Source organism: Hyperolius riggenbachi, chromosome 9 (assembly GCF_040937935.1).
Source record: "Hyperolius riggenbachi isolate aHypRig1 chromosome 9, aHypRig1.pri, whole genome shotgun sequence".
Lineage (NCBI taxonomy): Eukaryota > Metazoa > Chordata > Amphibia > Anura > Hyperoliidae > Hyperolius > Hyperolius riggenbachi.
The window spans coordinates 173566066-173584494 of record NC_090654.1 but is presented as its reverse complement, the minus strand read 5'-3'; the positions used below and the strand labels follow the sequence as shown (position 1 = coordinate 173584494).

Below are 18429 nucleotides of genomic sequence, written 5' to 3'. Positions count from 1 at the left end.
TTTTTTTTAAGTTTTATTTTTACAATGATCAGAAAAGTGCTCTGCAGTGTTTCTCTAGCCGAACTAGTTTCAAGCTGAATTAACTTTTGGCTGATGGTGTAATGGTTAAGGGCTCTGCCTCTGACACAGGAGACCTGGGTTCGAATCTCGGCTCTGCCTGTTCAGTAAGCCAGCACTAATTCAGTAGGAGACCTTTGGCAAGTCTCCCTTACACTGCTACTGCCAATAGAGCGCGCCCTAGTGGCTGCTGCTCTGCTCTGGCGCTTTGAGTCCGCAAGGAGAAAAGCGCAATATAAATGTTATTTGTCTTGTCTTGTCTTGTGTTGTCTACATGTCTGCTGAAACTGTTAATATATCATTAACTATTTTTAGTACGTAGTTAATGAGCTCCACTACTCACTTTGTAAATTTTAAATAGGCAAGCATTTGGGCCTGTTATTAAGCTAGACATTTGCTGAATGATCCATCTTAGAGGATCTGTAACGTCAAAAGATCCCCTGGGGTGTACTCACCTCGGGTGGGGGAAGCCTCCGGATCTTAATGAGGCTTCCCACGCCGTCCTCCGTCCCTCAGGGGTCTCGCTGCAGCCCTCCGAGAAGGCTGACGTCAATATTTACCTTCCTGGTTCCTGCGCAGGCGCTCTGACGGCTGTCGGCTCCAAAGTAGACGGAAATACCCGATCGCCATCGGGTCTGCTCTACTGCGCAGGCGCAAGTTTCGGGCGCCTGCGCAGTAGAGCGGACCCGACTGAGATCGGGTATTTCCGTGTAGTTCGGAGCCGAGAGCAGCCACAGCGCCCCCGCTGGAGCCTGCAAAGGTAAATATTGAACTGACAGTCGGGTCTGTCGGCGGCTGTTCGGAGGGCTGCAGCGAGACCCCCATGGGACAGAGGACGGCGTGGGAAGCCTCATTAGGATCCGGAGGCTTCCCCCACCCGAGGTGAGTACCCCCCAGGGGATCTTTTTGATGTTACAGAGTCTCTTTAAGAAGTTTAAAAACTTGGGCCCTTATGCAATTTACTTTTTCTCCTTGGTTTTCTCCTAGGTGACCTTTTCAAAATTGTCAAGTAATATTCCTCTGAAGCCACCAGCAAGGGTTTTCATTTCAAATAAGTCATATAATATGGTAGTTGGCTGCTACAGTTTTGGTCATTTTTGCCAGTTAGCCTATCATTGCATACCTTTATACAGAATTACCTTACTGGGTATACCTAGTGTAATATTTTATTTTCACAAATGATCACTTCGTAAAACCAAAGTCACAAAATTCTTAGCATGTACATAATTGAAGTTACCTTTTTATAGAAACACTTAGGCTCCCTGCACACGGCATGCGATTCCAATTTTATTTTTGTTTTCTACATGCGATTCCGATTTGTTTTTTTTAATCGTAAGGCCCGGTTCACATTAGCGTTCGCTGTCCGGATTCGCCTGATCAGATCCGGACCGTATACTGTACAAACGGACCGTGCGTTCCGCATAGCAATGCAAAGTCTATGCGGACGTTCACATGCGTATGTTCCGTACAGAACGGAGCTGGATCAGATCCGGACTCCGGACAGTTTTCCAACATGCGCTATTTTTGGGTCCGGTCATCCGGCCCACGCACCCGGGCCGGATCCTGACCCGAACATGCCGCCATGCTGTGCAATGAGAAACGGATGTTTCTCATCACACTGGCAATAGGACCGGATGCTTCCAGCATCGGTCCTATGCCACTTGGGGGGGCCCGGACTACACACCGGTATCCACCATGCTTGCGGTGCCTTTCTGGCACTGCAATGTATCTAGTTCCGGCTACTTTATTGTAGCCGGAACTGATACATTCCGGATCCGCAACTTGTGGCCACCGCAGAGACCCGTACGGTTTATTTGCGGGACCCGGACACTTGCGAACTCGAACCGCAAGTGTGAATGGGACCTGATTACTGCATGTTGCTGTTTTTTTTTTTTTTGTGCGTTTTTTCTGTTGATAGCATTCAGGGAAAACCTGAATCGGATTTGGAAAATCTGAATCTCAAATCTGATTTGCAGTGTGCAGGGAGCCTTCAAAGCTTGTTCTACGTATGCTAAGACATGTTCAGGAAAAATAAGTGGTTAACCACCATGTGCATTGCCTTTGAGAAACAACCTGTTGGCAACAGATGTTGTGATTTTAAGCATCCAAGTATAGCACCATGAATTTAATAGTATTAAAATATGTTCTTGGTTATGTAACACAATGGGGTTGATTCATAAAAGGCTGTGTGGGAAAAAAAATCAGGAAAATACCGCATTCGGTATTTTAGACTTTTGTGTGCTAATTCATAAAAATTTTCACAGGTGCGGTAAAAGTTTGGTGAATTAACGAAGCCCATTGACAAAAACCTGTACAAGCTGTTCCGTGCAGTAAGGGCATTACAATAGAAGAGAAGACATCCCTTTAGATGTACATGTTTTGTTATACTGCCTCTGCTTGCTCTGAATCTGTCTTAGGCCTGGTACACACTGAGCGGTTTTTAAAGTGATCCGCAAACCGCTTCTGCCATGAAAAACGCTTGGCTAATGTATTTCAATGGGCTGGTACACACCGGCGGTTTTTTAGCAAACGTGGGTCCTGCAGCACTTTTGCGGTTTGCTGAAGCGTTTCTGCCTCAATTTGAAGTATAGGAAAAGTTCAAACCACTCTGGAAAACGCTAGATCAGATCGGTTTTCCAGGTGTTTTTGTTACAGAAGCTGTTTAGTAACAGCTTTTACTGTAACAATATTTGTAATCTGCTACACAAAAACGCTCACAAACGCTTGGCATGTTTAGAAAGTCTCTAAACATGCCTAGAATCGCTCTGAAATCTGCTCCAAAAACCTCTAGCGTTTTGAGTATCTGCTAGCGGTTTTGATGTGCACTGGGCCTATGTCTGTCTTACCATTCTGTTTAATTGCCACAGCTTAGAAGAACTTCAAGAAACTTTACACATGCCATACTTAGGTTATTTTCCCCACTAGCTCCTACACATCTTCAAAATAGGTTCAAAAGGTTAAACCGCCACATAGCCTACGATTTTCAGGGGAAGCCTGTTTTGTTTCCTACTTGCTCTACTGCTGCCCGGGGGGTTTAAAAGCTTGTCCCACCGGCGAAGCAGGTCCTATCAGATTTCATCATTCAGACTTGCAGGAGAACAGGGGCTGTTTTTATCGCCCTGCTCCTGTCACAGCTGCCTCTGCTTGTGAGTCACGGCTCCCAGTGCAATCTCCTCACACAGTCTCTGCACTCTTTTCACCACGTCAAAGCAGACGGTATTTTGTGCCTGTACCGCATGTTGTAGGCTTTATGAATTGACATTTACTGACGTGTTGAGGTATTTACTGCACACGTCGGTTATTTACCTCACTGCTTGGTAATGTCAGCTTTTCATGCGGTAACAGCTTTTATGAATTGACATTTTGCTAAGTGCTCAGTAAAATCAGCTGTTTTCTGCATTACTGAATGCGGTAATGCTTTATGAATCAACCCTAATGTTGTATATTTCGATCGTCCCCTAAGTGTGATTTGTTATAATGAAAAACTGCTCACAATAGGTCAGTCAGCTTTTTTTTTTTTTTATAAATAACTTTTAATGCAATATATAATGGCTAAATTGTACTTTTCTGTTTCTTAGGTTGCTTAAATATTTCTTTCCTTGTAATGAAAAGTGTTTTCCCTACTTCATACATATGTTCGGAGGGGGTCTTCACTTCCTCTGCTAGCCATGTATGTAAAAATGTGTTTATGTGTATATACATATTATATATTGTATATTCTACATACATATGGCCAATCCACATAGCAGTAATTTCATCACTTTGTTTCATTTTTTTTTTTTGGTCTTCATATTTCTTTTGTACCTAAGGTATGCTGGCTCAACAGGAGGTGGTTAGCATATATATTGTTAAAATGTTTCTCCTATTAAAATGTGAAAATTTTATTTTGTAAAAATTTACTGATGCTAATGTAAGGTGTAAATCCTTTCAACTAAAAATAAATATTTTGAAAAATTGAATAAAATATTGGATGTTTTGTGTACTTCTTGTGTGTTCTGAATTATTTCATAAAATTGCGCGTTTTACACATACAATAATCGTAACTTTTGTTTTTGTTCATTTTTTAGCACTTCAACCAATTAGTTCCGACTCTCGGGAATTTGAGGAGATTTTGAGAATTCTACATGCGTCATTCTTGGAGGCAAATTCTAAGATACATTTTACTTTTCAATCTGCCCGACTGGTTCATAATGAGTTCTTGGAAAAAGAGGTCAGTGAACTTCTTTGGTCTGTAGGGTCTATCAAATGCTTGACTTGGTTCATTCCCTTTGAATTCTTATTAACAATCTCTTGCAAGCACCAGTTTTTGACAAATTCTGTCAAAACCAGAGCTATTGGCTACAGTTGATTTGATAATCTAGTTTAATTTTTGATGCCAAATTTTGTGGCATGCTTGTTTTGTGATACATTTTTAAGTGATTTTGATATACAGTGGTGACTTTGCTTACTACTCGCCACTGTGAATGTTTTTGTTTTGTTTTTTCCCCGCTCCATTCCTGATTCTACAATATATTTTGTTTTTCTCTGTGTAGTTTACGGAAAAAAGAAGACAGTTAAAATCTGAAGGTCGGACAGATAAAGAACTTGCTGAATCTCATGCTTTTCTTTTGGTTGAGGATGAAAGTCAGGTAAGATGAGCATGAAGTTGATTCCTCTATCCAGGAAGGAGTGCTTTGCTCATACATAATGGATGACACAAATCTTACCGAGACATATTTGCTCATAGGCAGTGCCTTGATCATTTTGAATCTTTTGGGGCGATAGTGGTAGGTTTTCCAAGTGTGCCGGAATGTTTTTTTTCCGTACCTATTTTTTTTGTGTGGGAGTTTTGTATATAATGGAATGATTGTAAGTGGCTTGTGATTTATTTCACTTGATTTTTTTTCTGTAGATTTTTCTTTCTAAAATCCTGGTCTGCCCTATTTGTTTGGTCCCCCCATGACAAATCTTTGAAAACAAGATAATGGGGTTGATATTGTCACAGAGGTGTAAATATATATTTTTATTGTTCGTACCTGGCCATTCTGAAAATTTATTGTGGCTGTAATCTGTATGCCAGTGTTGGCAGTTGGTAGATTTAAGCTATATTTAGTCTAGCTTCTAGAATGGTGTCTTCATTTTTTTTTTTCTTTCTATGCTAACCTTTTTGAGCCGGTATCCTTGAAAAGGGGCTCTGTAGTGGAACAGAAGCATTCTTGACTTTCTAACAATTGCTCTTAAAATGTATCCTCAACTATTGGTTCTAAAGTGTGATTGCATGTACTTTTTCATTGTACAGAGTTGGTAAAGGTATATTCATAAATTATTGATCTGTGCGGTTTTAAATCCGAGCTCTGCTATACTTTACAATGCGTACTATGTGACTGATTTGACAAACATCCCTCTTGGCTAGGTCTATCAGCTGACTGGGCCAAGAATAGTACTCCAATAAGATAGTCAGTCATTCAAATTAAGTGCACTGTTTCTGCTAGGTCCATGATCTGTTACAATGCATTAGTAGTAACCAGAAAGTATAAATTCAAACTTAAACTTTGCTTAAAAAAAATTATCATCATCATTGATAAAGCAACATCATATTATGTGGTGCTATACACAGAAACACACCTGGGGTACGTAATACAGACAAGTAGAAAACCCCAATATACAAAATACATAATTGGTGACAAAATACAGAATCGATACAAAATACAGAATTGGTAATGACCATGGCAAAAGTAACATGATGAATAAAATGTATAATTCATTCCAAGACACAAGGGGGAGAGAGCTCCTGTCCTTGTGAGCTTATAATCTAAAGGAATAGGGGGGGAAACAAGAGGTGGAGTCATATACAATAAACATACCTAGAGGCAGTGCGTTTTAGGATATCTAATAGGAGTGCAACTTGGCCTTAGGACAAAGGGGAAGTGGCCTAAGTTACAGCGTATGCTTGGCTGTGACAAGTGAGTTTTGAGAGGGCATTTAAAGAGAACCCGAGGTGGGTCTTTGGGGACAGATGGGACACAGAGGCATGTTCTCTGCCTTCTGACATGCCTCTGGGTCCCCCCCCCCCCCCCCCCCCGAGATTAGCGACAATATTTGTTGCTATCTCTGAGGTTATCTGTGAGGAGAGCAATTCACTGTTTAAAACGCCTGCCAGGGGCTTACCTGCAGGGTTTACAGAGTTGCCATTGGACAGCTCTCTCTCCTTGGCCGCGCCCCCTGCTGCTCCCCCGCCTCCCTGCAGGCTATGAGACAGTCTCTCGGTGCAGCATCGTGATCTATAGGTCGAACAATTGAAAGTGGGCCATTGCGGCCCACAGGAGCGGCGGTTTTTGCGGCTACCTTATCCGCTCAGCCCCAAGCCTACTTTTTTTTTTTTTTTTTTTTTTTTTTTCCCCCCACTTCGGGCTCTCTTTAAAGGAAACAAAGGTTGGAGAGTGATGGATGTGTTGCGGAAGAGCATTCCAGAGGAGGAATTAAGCACGTGCAAAACCTACAGTGTCCCAAGGACCAGGTATACAAAGTTTTGTGACCCTGCTCTCTAAAGTGAGAGTTGCAGCTTCTGAAATATTTCCACTGCCATTTGGAATTTGGCTAGTGGACTTGTCCACTGTCTTAAGTTTGGAGAACTTACCATTGAAAGTGTTTAGAATGAATGTCAGTTTCCTTAAAGGAAAGGTTTGCGCAGACTATAAAAAACAAACTGCACTTATCTGGGCCTTCTTCCAGCTCCTGGCAGTCGATCGGTGCCTTCGCCGCAGCTCCTCTCCCTCCGTCCAGTGGTGAAGAAGCCGACCTTTCCAGGTCTGCTTCTGTGCGCTCCACAGCGGGGGGGGGGGGTCAAGTGTAGGGAAGTCATCGGGTCTCGCCTGCGCAGTAGAGACCCGATGACGTCACTTACACCACGTGACCCGCGCCGTGGAGCGCACATGAAGCCGACCTGGCGAGGTCGGATTCTTCATCGCTGGACGTCGGGAGGGAGAGGAGCTGCGGCGAGGGCACCGATCAACTGCCAGGAGCTGGAAGAAGCCCCAGGTAAGTGGAGTTTGTGTTTTTTTTTTTTTTTTTTTTTTTTATAGTCTGCGCGGATCTTCCCTTTTTAAATTTCCCTACTGAAAGTAAATGGGTGAAATCTGGCTGTTTAAAGAACAAGGGACACCCATGCTAACCTAGAAATAAAAAACTCATATAGAAGTAGATAAATACTACCTCTACTTAACAGATGTATTGTGCTATCTACGTAATGATTCCTGTGAATTTTACAAAGGAAAAGCAGAAAATCCTATTCTAGGCAGTGGCCATTTTGCCAAGCTAATGCTGACATCCTATCCTCCCTGACTCTTGTTTTTCCCCCTTCCTTTTCTTGCTCATTGTGTATTCATTAGCTGCCCTCCTCCCAGAGTCTTTAATTTTTTTTATTTACACATCCAATCACTGAGTCACCATAGCCTTGCTTGTAAACACAAATGATCAGCTAGGCAGGGAAATAAATGGAAGAGGAGGAGGAGGAATATAATATAGATAAAAAGAACTCCCAGCATTCAACTTTTTGGCACTAGGGCCAGTGCTCCTATAGTATGTAAAAACTCCAAACCATAACAGCAGAAAAAAGTTTTGAATGCAGGATTAGCATCTTTATCACTTAATACACTCAGACCAGTTGCTGTTGAAATTTGATTTTTATGGTGACAATACCGCTTTAAAGGACAACTGAAGCGAGAGCGATATGGAGGCTGCCATATACCTGTTGCCTGAGTGTCCTGGCATACTGAAGATTGCAAGCACGTATTCACTGTTTAATTGCAGAAAACATATAGGCCTGTACTATTCTGTTTCTATTTAATATCAGTTGTTACAAAACGCTGAATAAACTGACTGACTGTAATTTTGGCTATTTCTGTTCGCCTATGTCTGTTCTTTCTCTCCTTGAGTGAGGCAGCAGTAGTACGTAATCAAGACTCCAGTGGCTCTGTATCTTATCAGTACAAAGCTAGTAGTGGTGAAGTATTCACATTTATGTCTAATGCAAACCTGAAGAGGTTTGAAACCTGAAGAGGAAAAAAAAACTGATATTTGCACTGGATCCCATTTATCCTTCTTGGTCCTCACTACTTATTTCACTTTTGTCCCCCAATCCAAATTCGGGCCTTCAGGACTCCTTGGCAAGGTTCAGAAGCACATGCGTCCCCGAGTGCTTCCAGGGATGCATACTGGCACATCCAGTATGCATCTTCTAGTCTTCGGAAGTACTTCAGGACACAAATCGAGCCAGGTTTGGTCTGTACTACTGCGCAGGCGGCTTGTGCAGTGGCATAAATCCCCTAAGTGAGGCCACACAGCCAGCATGGACCCACTCGGGCTTCGGCAGAAAAAGCAGAGCCTGATAATGTCTATGCTACAGTGAAAGCTGCCTGTGCAGTAGTACACATCCCATCGAGCTTGGCTCTTTCTGCTGAAGTCAGTTGATCCATGCTACTGCGCATGCACGAGGCATCGACTACCGGATTTTCAGAGGACAGCAAAGTAGCGGGATGGGGGAAGTCTCTGGATCATCCAGAGGCTCCCCCTATTGAGGGAAGTACCCAAATTAGGCACTTTTTTCCCCTACAGTTTTCCTTTAAGGTGCCCATTAACAGTACGATATTTTGCTCAGATGTGATCATTTGATACTATTATAAAATCCAACATTCCAATTGATCATAACATTTCATGTTGATTTTTCTCCACATACTGCTTGGTTTGCTGTACAATTATATTGTAAAAAATCGAATCAAATGATTGCATCTGAGGAAAATATTGCACTAGTAATGGATACTTTTTTTTTTATATGATGTGCCAGTTATTTATACACAAGTTTTCTTGAAGGGCAATAGTTAGGTATGATTGAGTTTTTGCACAGCGGACCTAAAGTATCAAGGGTCACAAAATCCAGAAATCAAGACGTTGATGGCTACAGACTCATTTGCCTAACACTTTTTTTTTTTTCTCGTTAGGTGCTTAGTTTTCACACTCCCCAAAAAATCTTCTGCTAGTAATTTAGATACTTAGTGAACCTACACCCAATTAAAAATGTTTCACTTACCTGGGGCTTTTACCATCCCTCTGCAGCCATGCTGTACCCTCGACGTCCCTCCCGGATCCTCTGGTCCACTGCCGGCAGCTAGTTTTATTTTTGCCGACTCGGAGTCTGCGGTCCGCCACTCGTATCATTGCATGCGTTACCGCGGTTACAGGACGCTATAGTGGGTGTCAATGCATGCAAAGATATGTGTTGACATCAGCTATAGCGTCCTGTAACTGCAGTAACGCATGCAATGATGCACGTGGTGGCGTGCCGAATCTGAGTCTGCAAAAACGAAACTGGCGGTTTGGTGTTTGCTTTTTGCGGTTTTCAATATTTTCCCATTAGTTGTATGGCCAAGCAATAAACTGTTAAAGCTGTGAAGTGTTGAATTGTAAAATATTGCCTGGTCACTAGGGGGGGTGTAAACCTCCATTCCTCAAGAGGTTAAAGTGTACCAGAGCTGTCGTAAAAAAAGATTTGATACACTCCCGCAGTTTCCTCCAGCAGCATAAACCCGTCTTGAGTCCCATGCCGTCCTCCGCAGTCTGCCGTTCAGCCGCGAACGGCTCTGGTAACTGACTCAGTCGCGTCACCTCCTGCGCATTCGCAGATACCGGGGCTGACTGCGGCTGAATGGTAGACTGCGGGACGGGAGGACAGCGTGGGACTTGCACATGTTTATGCTGCTGGTGGAAGCTGCGGGTGAGTATCAAATCTTCATTTTACGACCGCTCTGGTACACTTTTAAGAACATCACTATTAATAGATGAAAGGCAACCCAGAATGGGCCATATGCAATTCACTTTTTCTCCTAGGTGATATTTTCACACATCACCCACCAACAAGGAAGAAAATACTTAGAATAACTGACAGTACTTTTTCACTTGCAGGATGCTAAAAAAATGTAAACTGAAGTTTTCAAATGCCAAAATAAGATAAGTTTATGTTGTAAATAACACTAGATGACATCGGGGTGTAGCAAAATGTGTGACATTTGAATATAGAATAACATCATTTTATTCATGTCATGTATTCAAATATCATAAAGCCACAAAATTCTTTACAAGAGTGAGAAACCCCAAGGTACCTACTTTGTTGATGTGCTAACCAAATGCAAATGGGAAAGGCAGTGGTGGCAAATGTTGATATGCATTACAACCACTCCAATGATTTGGAAACAAAGACAGAGATATGAGAAAGCGGCAAGTTTAGTGACCGTAATTGCTCATATACAATTGCTGCTTTGGTTGCCTAATGCAACCATTCGGGCTTATTTCAGGCACGAATTTGTGCAGGTTTCCCCTGATACATGTATGCTTGACAACCAGTCAGTGCTGTAAATTAATCTCAGATTTCTTAGTTGGCGCTGGTGCCAGCAACCTGCCTGTCATTAGTAGTCCCCTACTGGGCTCTACACACATCCAATTTTAATCAGCAGATGACTGGCCAATTTTACCACTGCCATGTAGTATGGGGACACCATATTTTTGAATGCTTTGAACAGACTGTGTAATTATGCTCCCATACTACATGGAAATGGTAAAATTGGCAAGTCATCAGATAATTGTGTGCACAGACCTTTAGGGGCTGGCAGCTTACTTCTGGTTTGTCTTTCCCATCCTGTTTCCATAGAGCAGTACATGATACTCAACAGCTGAACTGTGTGTTTGTACAGCTCTTGTAAAACTTGCATAAACTACCCAAAGTCTGGCCCCACTTGCCTATTGCAAATATAGACCCTTTAGTTCAACCCATTGGAGTGTCTTGATAAATAATGTATTAAAAAAACAAACCAACAAAAAAAAACCATTGGAGTGTCTATTCACCACCACCCCAAAAAATTGGTGTGGACACTCCCTGCAACACATTAAAAAGAAAAGTTGGTGTGAGCCAAATTTTAAAGAGTACAAAGATTCAAAATCTGAGAGCCTGTAATGTAAGACTGTAATGTTAGTGCTGCTAGGATTGTCAGGTGTCAGTAGCAATAACTCACCTGCTTTCCTGTAAATTATTAGGGGTCTGAAAATCTGTCACCTCCATTGGCAAAACTGCCCTTGGTGGGTTTTTGTTTTCCTAGTCTTCCTAAGCTGTAGCCACACCCACTTGTGTTGCTTCAGCCCTCCCCCAGCTTGGCAGTTGTGGCCTAAGATGAAGTGAGCTGCAGCAATGCAGGTGGTGTAGCCATAGAGCTTGGGAAGACTTTGAATTAGAATAACTGGATATAGAGGGGTAGTTTCAGACCTGTAATGATTGATGAGCTGGCAGTTGAATTACCGTCACTGACGCCTTCTGATCCTTACGCTTCTAACACGGAGCTTTACAATAAGGGCTCTTTTGCCCTTGTATATTTACAATCTTGTTCCTCTTTAAAAATGCATAGCCCTAAGTCACATGCTGTAGCCACTATTTTAATGTGCCAAAACTCTCATTCCCTCAAAACTGCTGAAGCAAAACTATTTCTGCATGGCAAAGTGAAGTATGCTATCTAGCTGTGTATTTGTCACCCAAAACAATCTTTACAGGTTTTCATTCAATTTTAGGTGCCAATTTTTGAAGGCATGTTGTATAGACATGCTTCTCTACTCCTGGCTGTGCAGAGTGTTTTGCTGCACGGATAGTGGAGGGGATGTGTAAACTTGAGAAATGTAATTAAGTTCGAAACTGAACAAGGAAAAATGATGAAACCAATCACTTTGTGAAGTGTGAGTTATAAGTATAACATTTGTCACTGAACTTTTCAAAACCAGTCCCTTGTGAAACAGCCTACATCTGACAAATAGAACATAAATTATCAAAAATAAAAATCTAATAGAACATTATTATTAAGCTTACCAGTTTTTTTTCCTCAATTGTTAGAGACACTAACAAATTTCATCCTTTTTTCTACCATCCTACAAGTTCCTAAACCTATTCTAATGTGCTCTGGCTTACTGCAGCACTTTCTACTATCAGCGTCTCTGTAATAAATCAGCTCATCTTTCCCCTGTCGGACTTGTGGCCCTGTGTCTGGAAGGCTGCCAACTCTTTAGTGTTGTGGATCTGTTATGCACGACCCCACGCCACGCAACTGTCGCCGCAACGCGCGCGTGCCACGTGTTTGCGGTGACAGTTGTAGCCCGTGTGTATGGGCCATAACTCTTCAGTGGGTGAGAGCTGCAGGGGGACACAAGGTAAACACACAAATGATCTCTTGAGATTCAAAAGGAAGGCTGTATACAGCCTGCTTGAGTATGGATGTATTTTCTATGTGTGGACAAAACTGTACATCAACCTACTTCCTGTTTTGGTGGCCATTTTGTTTGTTTCTAAACAAACTTTTTAAAACTGTTTTTGGCTACTTTTAATGCGGCGGGGAGCGGCAAAATTGTGACAGAGGGGAATAGCTGTCCCCTAATGTACTGGTATGTTTACTTTTATGCGATTTTAACACTACAGATTCTCTTTAAAGGAGTCATCAGGCCAAATATAATTAAAATAGTTGCTACTTACCGGGGGCTTCCTCCAGCCCCAAGCTCCCAGCATGTCTCTCGCCGCACCTCTGCCGTCAGCTGTTCGCCGCAGCTCCGTGCCAGTCCCCGGCGATGACGTCAGAGCGACCTCCAGGTCGCTGTGTACTGCGCATGTGCGAGTGGCGCTGTCAATCGCCGCCACGTGGACTGGAGCGGACTACGCTCCGGCCCACGTGGTGGTGATTGAAAGCCACTTGCGCAGGCGCAGTACAGAGCGGCCTGGAGGTTGCTCTGACGTCTTCGCCGGGGACTGGGACTAAGCTGCGGCGAGGGACATGCTGGGAGCGTGGGGCTGGAGGAAGCCCCCCCATACCCCCCAGTAAGTAGCGCCTATTTTATTATATTTGGCCTGATGACTCCTTTAAGGGTGGTCAATGAGATGCAAATAATCCTGAAACAAAAATTATGCTAATGCTGGTTCGTGCAGCGCTCTGGCACCAGGAGTACATATTTGTCCTGCTCAGTGAAGAACAGGGAGGATGCAGCTTGTGCTGCTGTACCTACTGATAAGGAGAGGAAGAGAAGGAAAGTGTTGTGAACTCTTGCAGCAGGGGAGACTCGCCAGGAGGAATAGACATGCATACTTTCCGTTCCTCCTGTGCCTGGCCTTCTTTAATGCTCCCGCGGTCCAGCTCATCACTGCTGATGAGCTTTCCACAACACTGACAGGCAGGAGCTGAGGAGGAGGTCAGAGAATAGTGTCCCTGAGTGACAGGGCTGGCTGCAATGACACAGCCGCTACCCACTGTAATTAATAACTTCACAGCAGAGTGTGGAGGAAACTCGTCAGTAAGATGTCAGAACCATCAGATTAAAAACTTTCTGTAAGTGACCACTACATAGAAAATCAATTATAGTTTATTTTACTCTTGGACAAATGTACATCTTAAACAGATGTGTACATATGTATTTTTTAAATTTGCCATTTTTTTTTCCCATAATGCCCCTTTAAAGGATACGTCCAAGGAAAAATGAAAACAAAAATCCACTTATCTGGGGCTTCATCCAGCCCCTGGCAGCCGTCCTGTGCCCTCGCCACAGCACCGGTGGCTCCCGATTCTTCTCCGCTGCAAAAGCCGACCTCGCCAGATTGGCTTCTTCAGTGTTTCACCGCTCCACCGCTGACGTCCTCAGCGCTGCCCTGCACAGGCGCAGAACTACTGCGCCTGCTCAGTACAATCCTGATGTCAGCGGTGGAGCGCGATAATGCCGAACATGGCTGGAGGAAGCCCCAGGTAAGTGAATTTTTTTGTATTTTTCCCTGGACGTATCCTTTGTTAGGTACACAAGGTGGATTGAACGCGATGGCGTGTGGACATGAGCCCCGCCCCAACCCTAAATGTATTGTTGTCCTCTTCACCCTCCTCTCCGGAAGCCGATCTCTCATGCCCTGTCTCATCCTTCCATGGCATCAGATGTGTCACTAGCCTCTAAGCTAACAAGGCATCTGTAGAGCACCAAGCTGTCACCCTGAGGGATCAAGTCTCTATCCCTGTGGACAACTGTACTTGTACATGTGTGAGGTTTTACACACAAGGGCCAATATGCAATTAACTTTTTCTCCTGAGTTTTCTCCTAGGTGATAATTTCACACCTTGTTCAAAAATGCCTTTTAAACCACCAGCATGCCAGAACATTGAGGAGAAAAAGTGAATTGCATATGGGCCTAGGACTTTGGATTACTTTTATCCCCTTAGAATGCTGTGAGAATGTTGAAGTCTGATATGCAAATGCTACATAACCTTGTTGGTTTTCATGGTTGCTTTTACTTCATATGATTTGAACTTGGGTTTATCTGAAAGTGAACCTTAGGGTTTTTTTTCTTACCTTTCATAAAAATGCAACAAAGTACATTCAGAATACATTTTAGTGGGCATGGATTGGGTTTGAATTTTATAGCCACACCTACCTACTGAATAAATTTTCTTGAGCTGTCAGTAACTAGTGAGATGTTACAGTGCGATGCGAAAGTTTGTGCAACCTTGTTAATAGTCATGATTTTCCTGTATAAATCGTTGGTTGTTACGATAAAAAAATGTCAAATATATCATATAGGACACACAGTGATATTTGAGAAGTGAAATGAAGTTTATTGGATTTTCAGAAAGCGTGCAATAATTGTTTAAACAAAATTAGGCAAGTGCATACATTTGGGCACCTCCAAAAAAGAAATTAAATCCACATTTAATAGATCCTCCTTTTGCAGAAGTTACAGCCTCCTAAACGTTTCTTGTAGGTTCCAATGAGAATCTGGATTCTGGTTGAAGGTATTTTGGACCATTTCTCTTTACAAAACATCTCTAGTTCATTCAGGTTTGACGTCTTCCGAGCATGGACAGCTCTCTTTAACTCACACCACAGATTTTCAATTATATTCAGGTCTGGGGACTGAGATTGCCATTCCAGAACGTTGTACTTGTTCCTCTGCACGAATGCTGTAGTGGATTTTGAGCAGTGTTTAGGGTCATTGTCTTGTTGAAAGATCCAACCCCGGCACAACTTCAGCTTTGTTACTGATTCCTGGACATTGGTTCCAGAATCTGCTGATACTGAGTGGAATCCATGTGTCCCTCAACTTTGACAAGATTCCCAGTCCCTGCAATGGCCACACAGCCCCACAGCATGATAAAACGACCACCATATTTTACTGTAGGTAGCAGGTGTTTTTCTTGGAATGTTGTGGTGTTTTTACTCCATGCATAACGCCCCTTGTTATGCCCAAATAATTCCATTTTAGTTTCATCAGTCCACAGCACTTTATTCCAAAATAAAGCTGACTTGTCCAAATGTGCTTTAGCATACCTCAAGTGGCTCTGTTTGTGCTGTGAGCGGAGAAAATGCTTCTTCTGCATCACTCTCACATACAGCATCTTCTTGTGTATAGTGCGCCGTATGGTTGAACGATGCACAGTGATTCCATCTGCAGCAAGATGATGTAGGTCTTTGGTGCTGGTCTGTGGGTTCACTCTGACTGTTTTCAGCATTTGTTGCTTCTGTTTATCCGAGATTTTTCTTGGTCTGTCACTTTGAGCCTTAACTTTAAGTGAGCCTGTGGTCTTCCATTTCCTCAATATGTTCCTAACTGTGGAAACAGACAGCTGAAATCTTTGGAGACCGCTTTCTGTATCCTTCCCCTAAACCATGATGGTGAACAATTTGTCTTCAGGTCATTTGAGGCCAGAAACCCACTAGGAGCGATTTCTAATCGCTAGTGATTAGTAAAAGCTCTTGCTCATGCAGTGCTATGGGGGATTTTTATAAAATCAAATCGCTCAAGTGGGATCATATCAATAGCATTACATTAGCAAGAGTTTTCAAATCGCAAACCGCTCGGAAAATCGCTCCTTATTGGGTTTCTGGCCTGAGAGTTCTTTTGAGACCCCCAGAGAAGACCCCCTTCAGAGAAAATTAAAAGATGAGGGAAACTTACAATTGACCCCCTTAAATACTCTTTCTCACAATTTGATTCACCTGTGTATATAGGTGAGGAGTCACTGAGCTTATCAAGCCAATTTGAGTTCCAATAATTAGTTCTAAAGGTTTTGGAATCAATAAAATGACAACAGTGCCCAAATGTTTGCACCTGCCTAATTTTATTTAGACAGTTATTGCGCACTTTCTGTAACTGTGTGTCTCCTAATTTAGATATATTTAACTGACAAAGTTTTTTGTATTTTATTTTTAATGTGAATGTTGCCTTTTAGGTACAAAGTATATGTGAGAGAGGATTACTTGTGGGACATTCTAGAATAACTGCACTTGGAAAGCCTTCAATGGGTGAGTTTGTAATTTTTATTATAAAGATACATTATTTTTGTGTCCACAAAGGGTAAAAACATCAATACAAACATTAGAGCGTTGAATCAGCAAGGCATGGCATATGCAGTATTCCATTGCTGCATATAAGTATTAAGCCAACACTTCCATAGAAATAAGACAAATTGTAACAAGTAGGTACAAAACAGATCAACTGCAACAATCTGTAAAGCATTCTATAGAAAAGTGTGAAACCGCTTTCATGTCGGTTATGAAACCTGTCAGACCAAAGGAAACGCACACTAAGGGATTCGTATCAATGACAGAAACTAAGTATAAAGTGAGGGTGTGTATTTGAACAAACAGAACAAAAGAGAGAGGAAAAGGAAACAGACTTTGGCCCATATGCAATTCAGTTTTTCTCTTGTTTTCTCCTAGGTGATACTTTCACAACTTGTCATAAAATGCCTTTTATGCCACCAACAAGCAAGAAAATATTCAAATTTGATAGCACTTTTTCACCAATTTTTGGGTATCTTAAAGGGAAGGTTCAGGGAGGGTGGGTAAAAAATCAAAATCAATTTCCACTTACCTGGGGCTTCCTCCAGCCCGTGGCAGGCAGGAGGTGCCCTCGCCGCCGCTCCGCAGGCTCCCGGTGGTCTCCGGTGGCGCGCCCGACCTGGCCAGGCCGGCTGCCAGGTCGGGCTCTTCTGCGCTCCAAGGCCCGGAACTTCTGCGTCCCACGCCGGCGCGCTGACGTCATCGGACGTCCTCCGGGCTCTGCTGCGCAGGCGCAGAACTACTGCGCTTGCGCAGTAGAGCCCGGACGACGTCCGATGACGTCAGCGCGCCGGCGTGGGACGCAGAAGTTCCGGGCCTTGGAGCGCAGAAGAGCCCGACCTGGCAGCCGGCCTGGCCAGGTCGGGCGCGCCACCGGAGACCACCGGGAGCCTGCGGAGCGGCAGCGAGGGCACCTCCTGCCTGCCACGGGCTGGAGGAAGCCCCAGGTAAGTGGAAATTGATTTTGATTTTTTACCCACCCTCCCTGAACCTTCCCTTTAAAATGCTGAAAAGTTAGTTTAAAGAGAAGATGAAAGTTGACTCTGTGTTGTCTAATCATTTAAAAGAGGCCTTTTTTTTTTGGGCTAGCCCTTGTGCAATACAGAATTGTTCAAAGAAAGTTACGTCTCTGAATAACTCCCTGCGCCTACCCTAACTCAAAAGGAAATGTCTAAATTGGTTATAGGTGGGTTGAATCAAATAACTGTCTTAGCATCGACAGAGGTATCCACTCTCTGTCCTGCAATAATGTTCTAGCTTGAAGTGGAAGGTCTGTTATCCAGTGTCTGTAGCTCAGTACATAGATGGGAGCATGGGCACAAAGAGGAGAACAAACAGTGGTGGAGAGGAGGACAATCAGAGAAGCCCCTGAATTATCCAGAGACTTCCCTCTACCGAGGTAAGCATGCAACTTTTTTCCTCCCCCCTATAGGTTTTCTTTAAGGCTAGGGCCACTCATAATGCTTTTCAGTGGTGCTGCACACGTTGGTTCTGAACATCACACATTTTCTACTGCAAATCCTCCTTCCCTTGCCATATGTCTCTCACTTTGGGTTCATTTTAAGTGGTGAAAGGTTACTTGTACCAGTGTAATAAACCATACAGTTTACCTTATCCTCTATAATAAAACTCCTACAGTATATCCGTGCCTCCTATCTCTGTGTAGCGTTGTCCGTGCTTCTGGCCACTGCGCATGTGCGCAGCACGGACCTAGAGACAGGAGGCCGGGGACTGGGCCAGGGAGTCGAGCAGGTGGCTGGATGGGCGGCGGTCGCATGCGGGGGGGGGGGTGGATGAGTGGGCGGGTGGCGGGCGCTTGCGCGCCCAGGAACACAGACCTAGAGCCCGTTTTTATACGGGCTTAGGTCTACTAGTGTACATGTAAGGTTCAATTAAATTTAAATGTACTCACCCATTTTCCCACAAGTCTATATTTCATACGCCAGCTTTACAGCCGGAGTGATCAACCATTGCATTTGGAAAAGCCAGTCCCATGACAGA

The 18429-nt window shown here is 43.4% G+C and overlaps 1 protein-coding gene across 1 annotated transcript in view; it reads left to right on the top strand.

The window, feature by feature from the left end:
• TASOR (transcription activation suppressor) overlaps window positions 1–18429 on the top strand; it is a 165231-nt gene that overhangs the window by 9434 nt on the left and 137368 nt on the right. Inside the window, 3 exon segments of the mRNA XM_068253699.1 lie at window positions 4125–4267; window positions 4590–4685; window positions 16317–16389. Coding sequence (XP_068109800.1) covers window positions 4125–4267; window positions 4590–4685; window positions 16317–16389 — 312 coding nt within the window.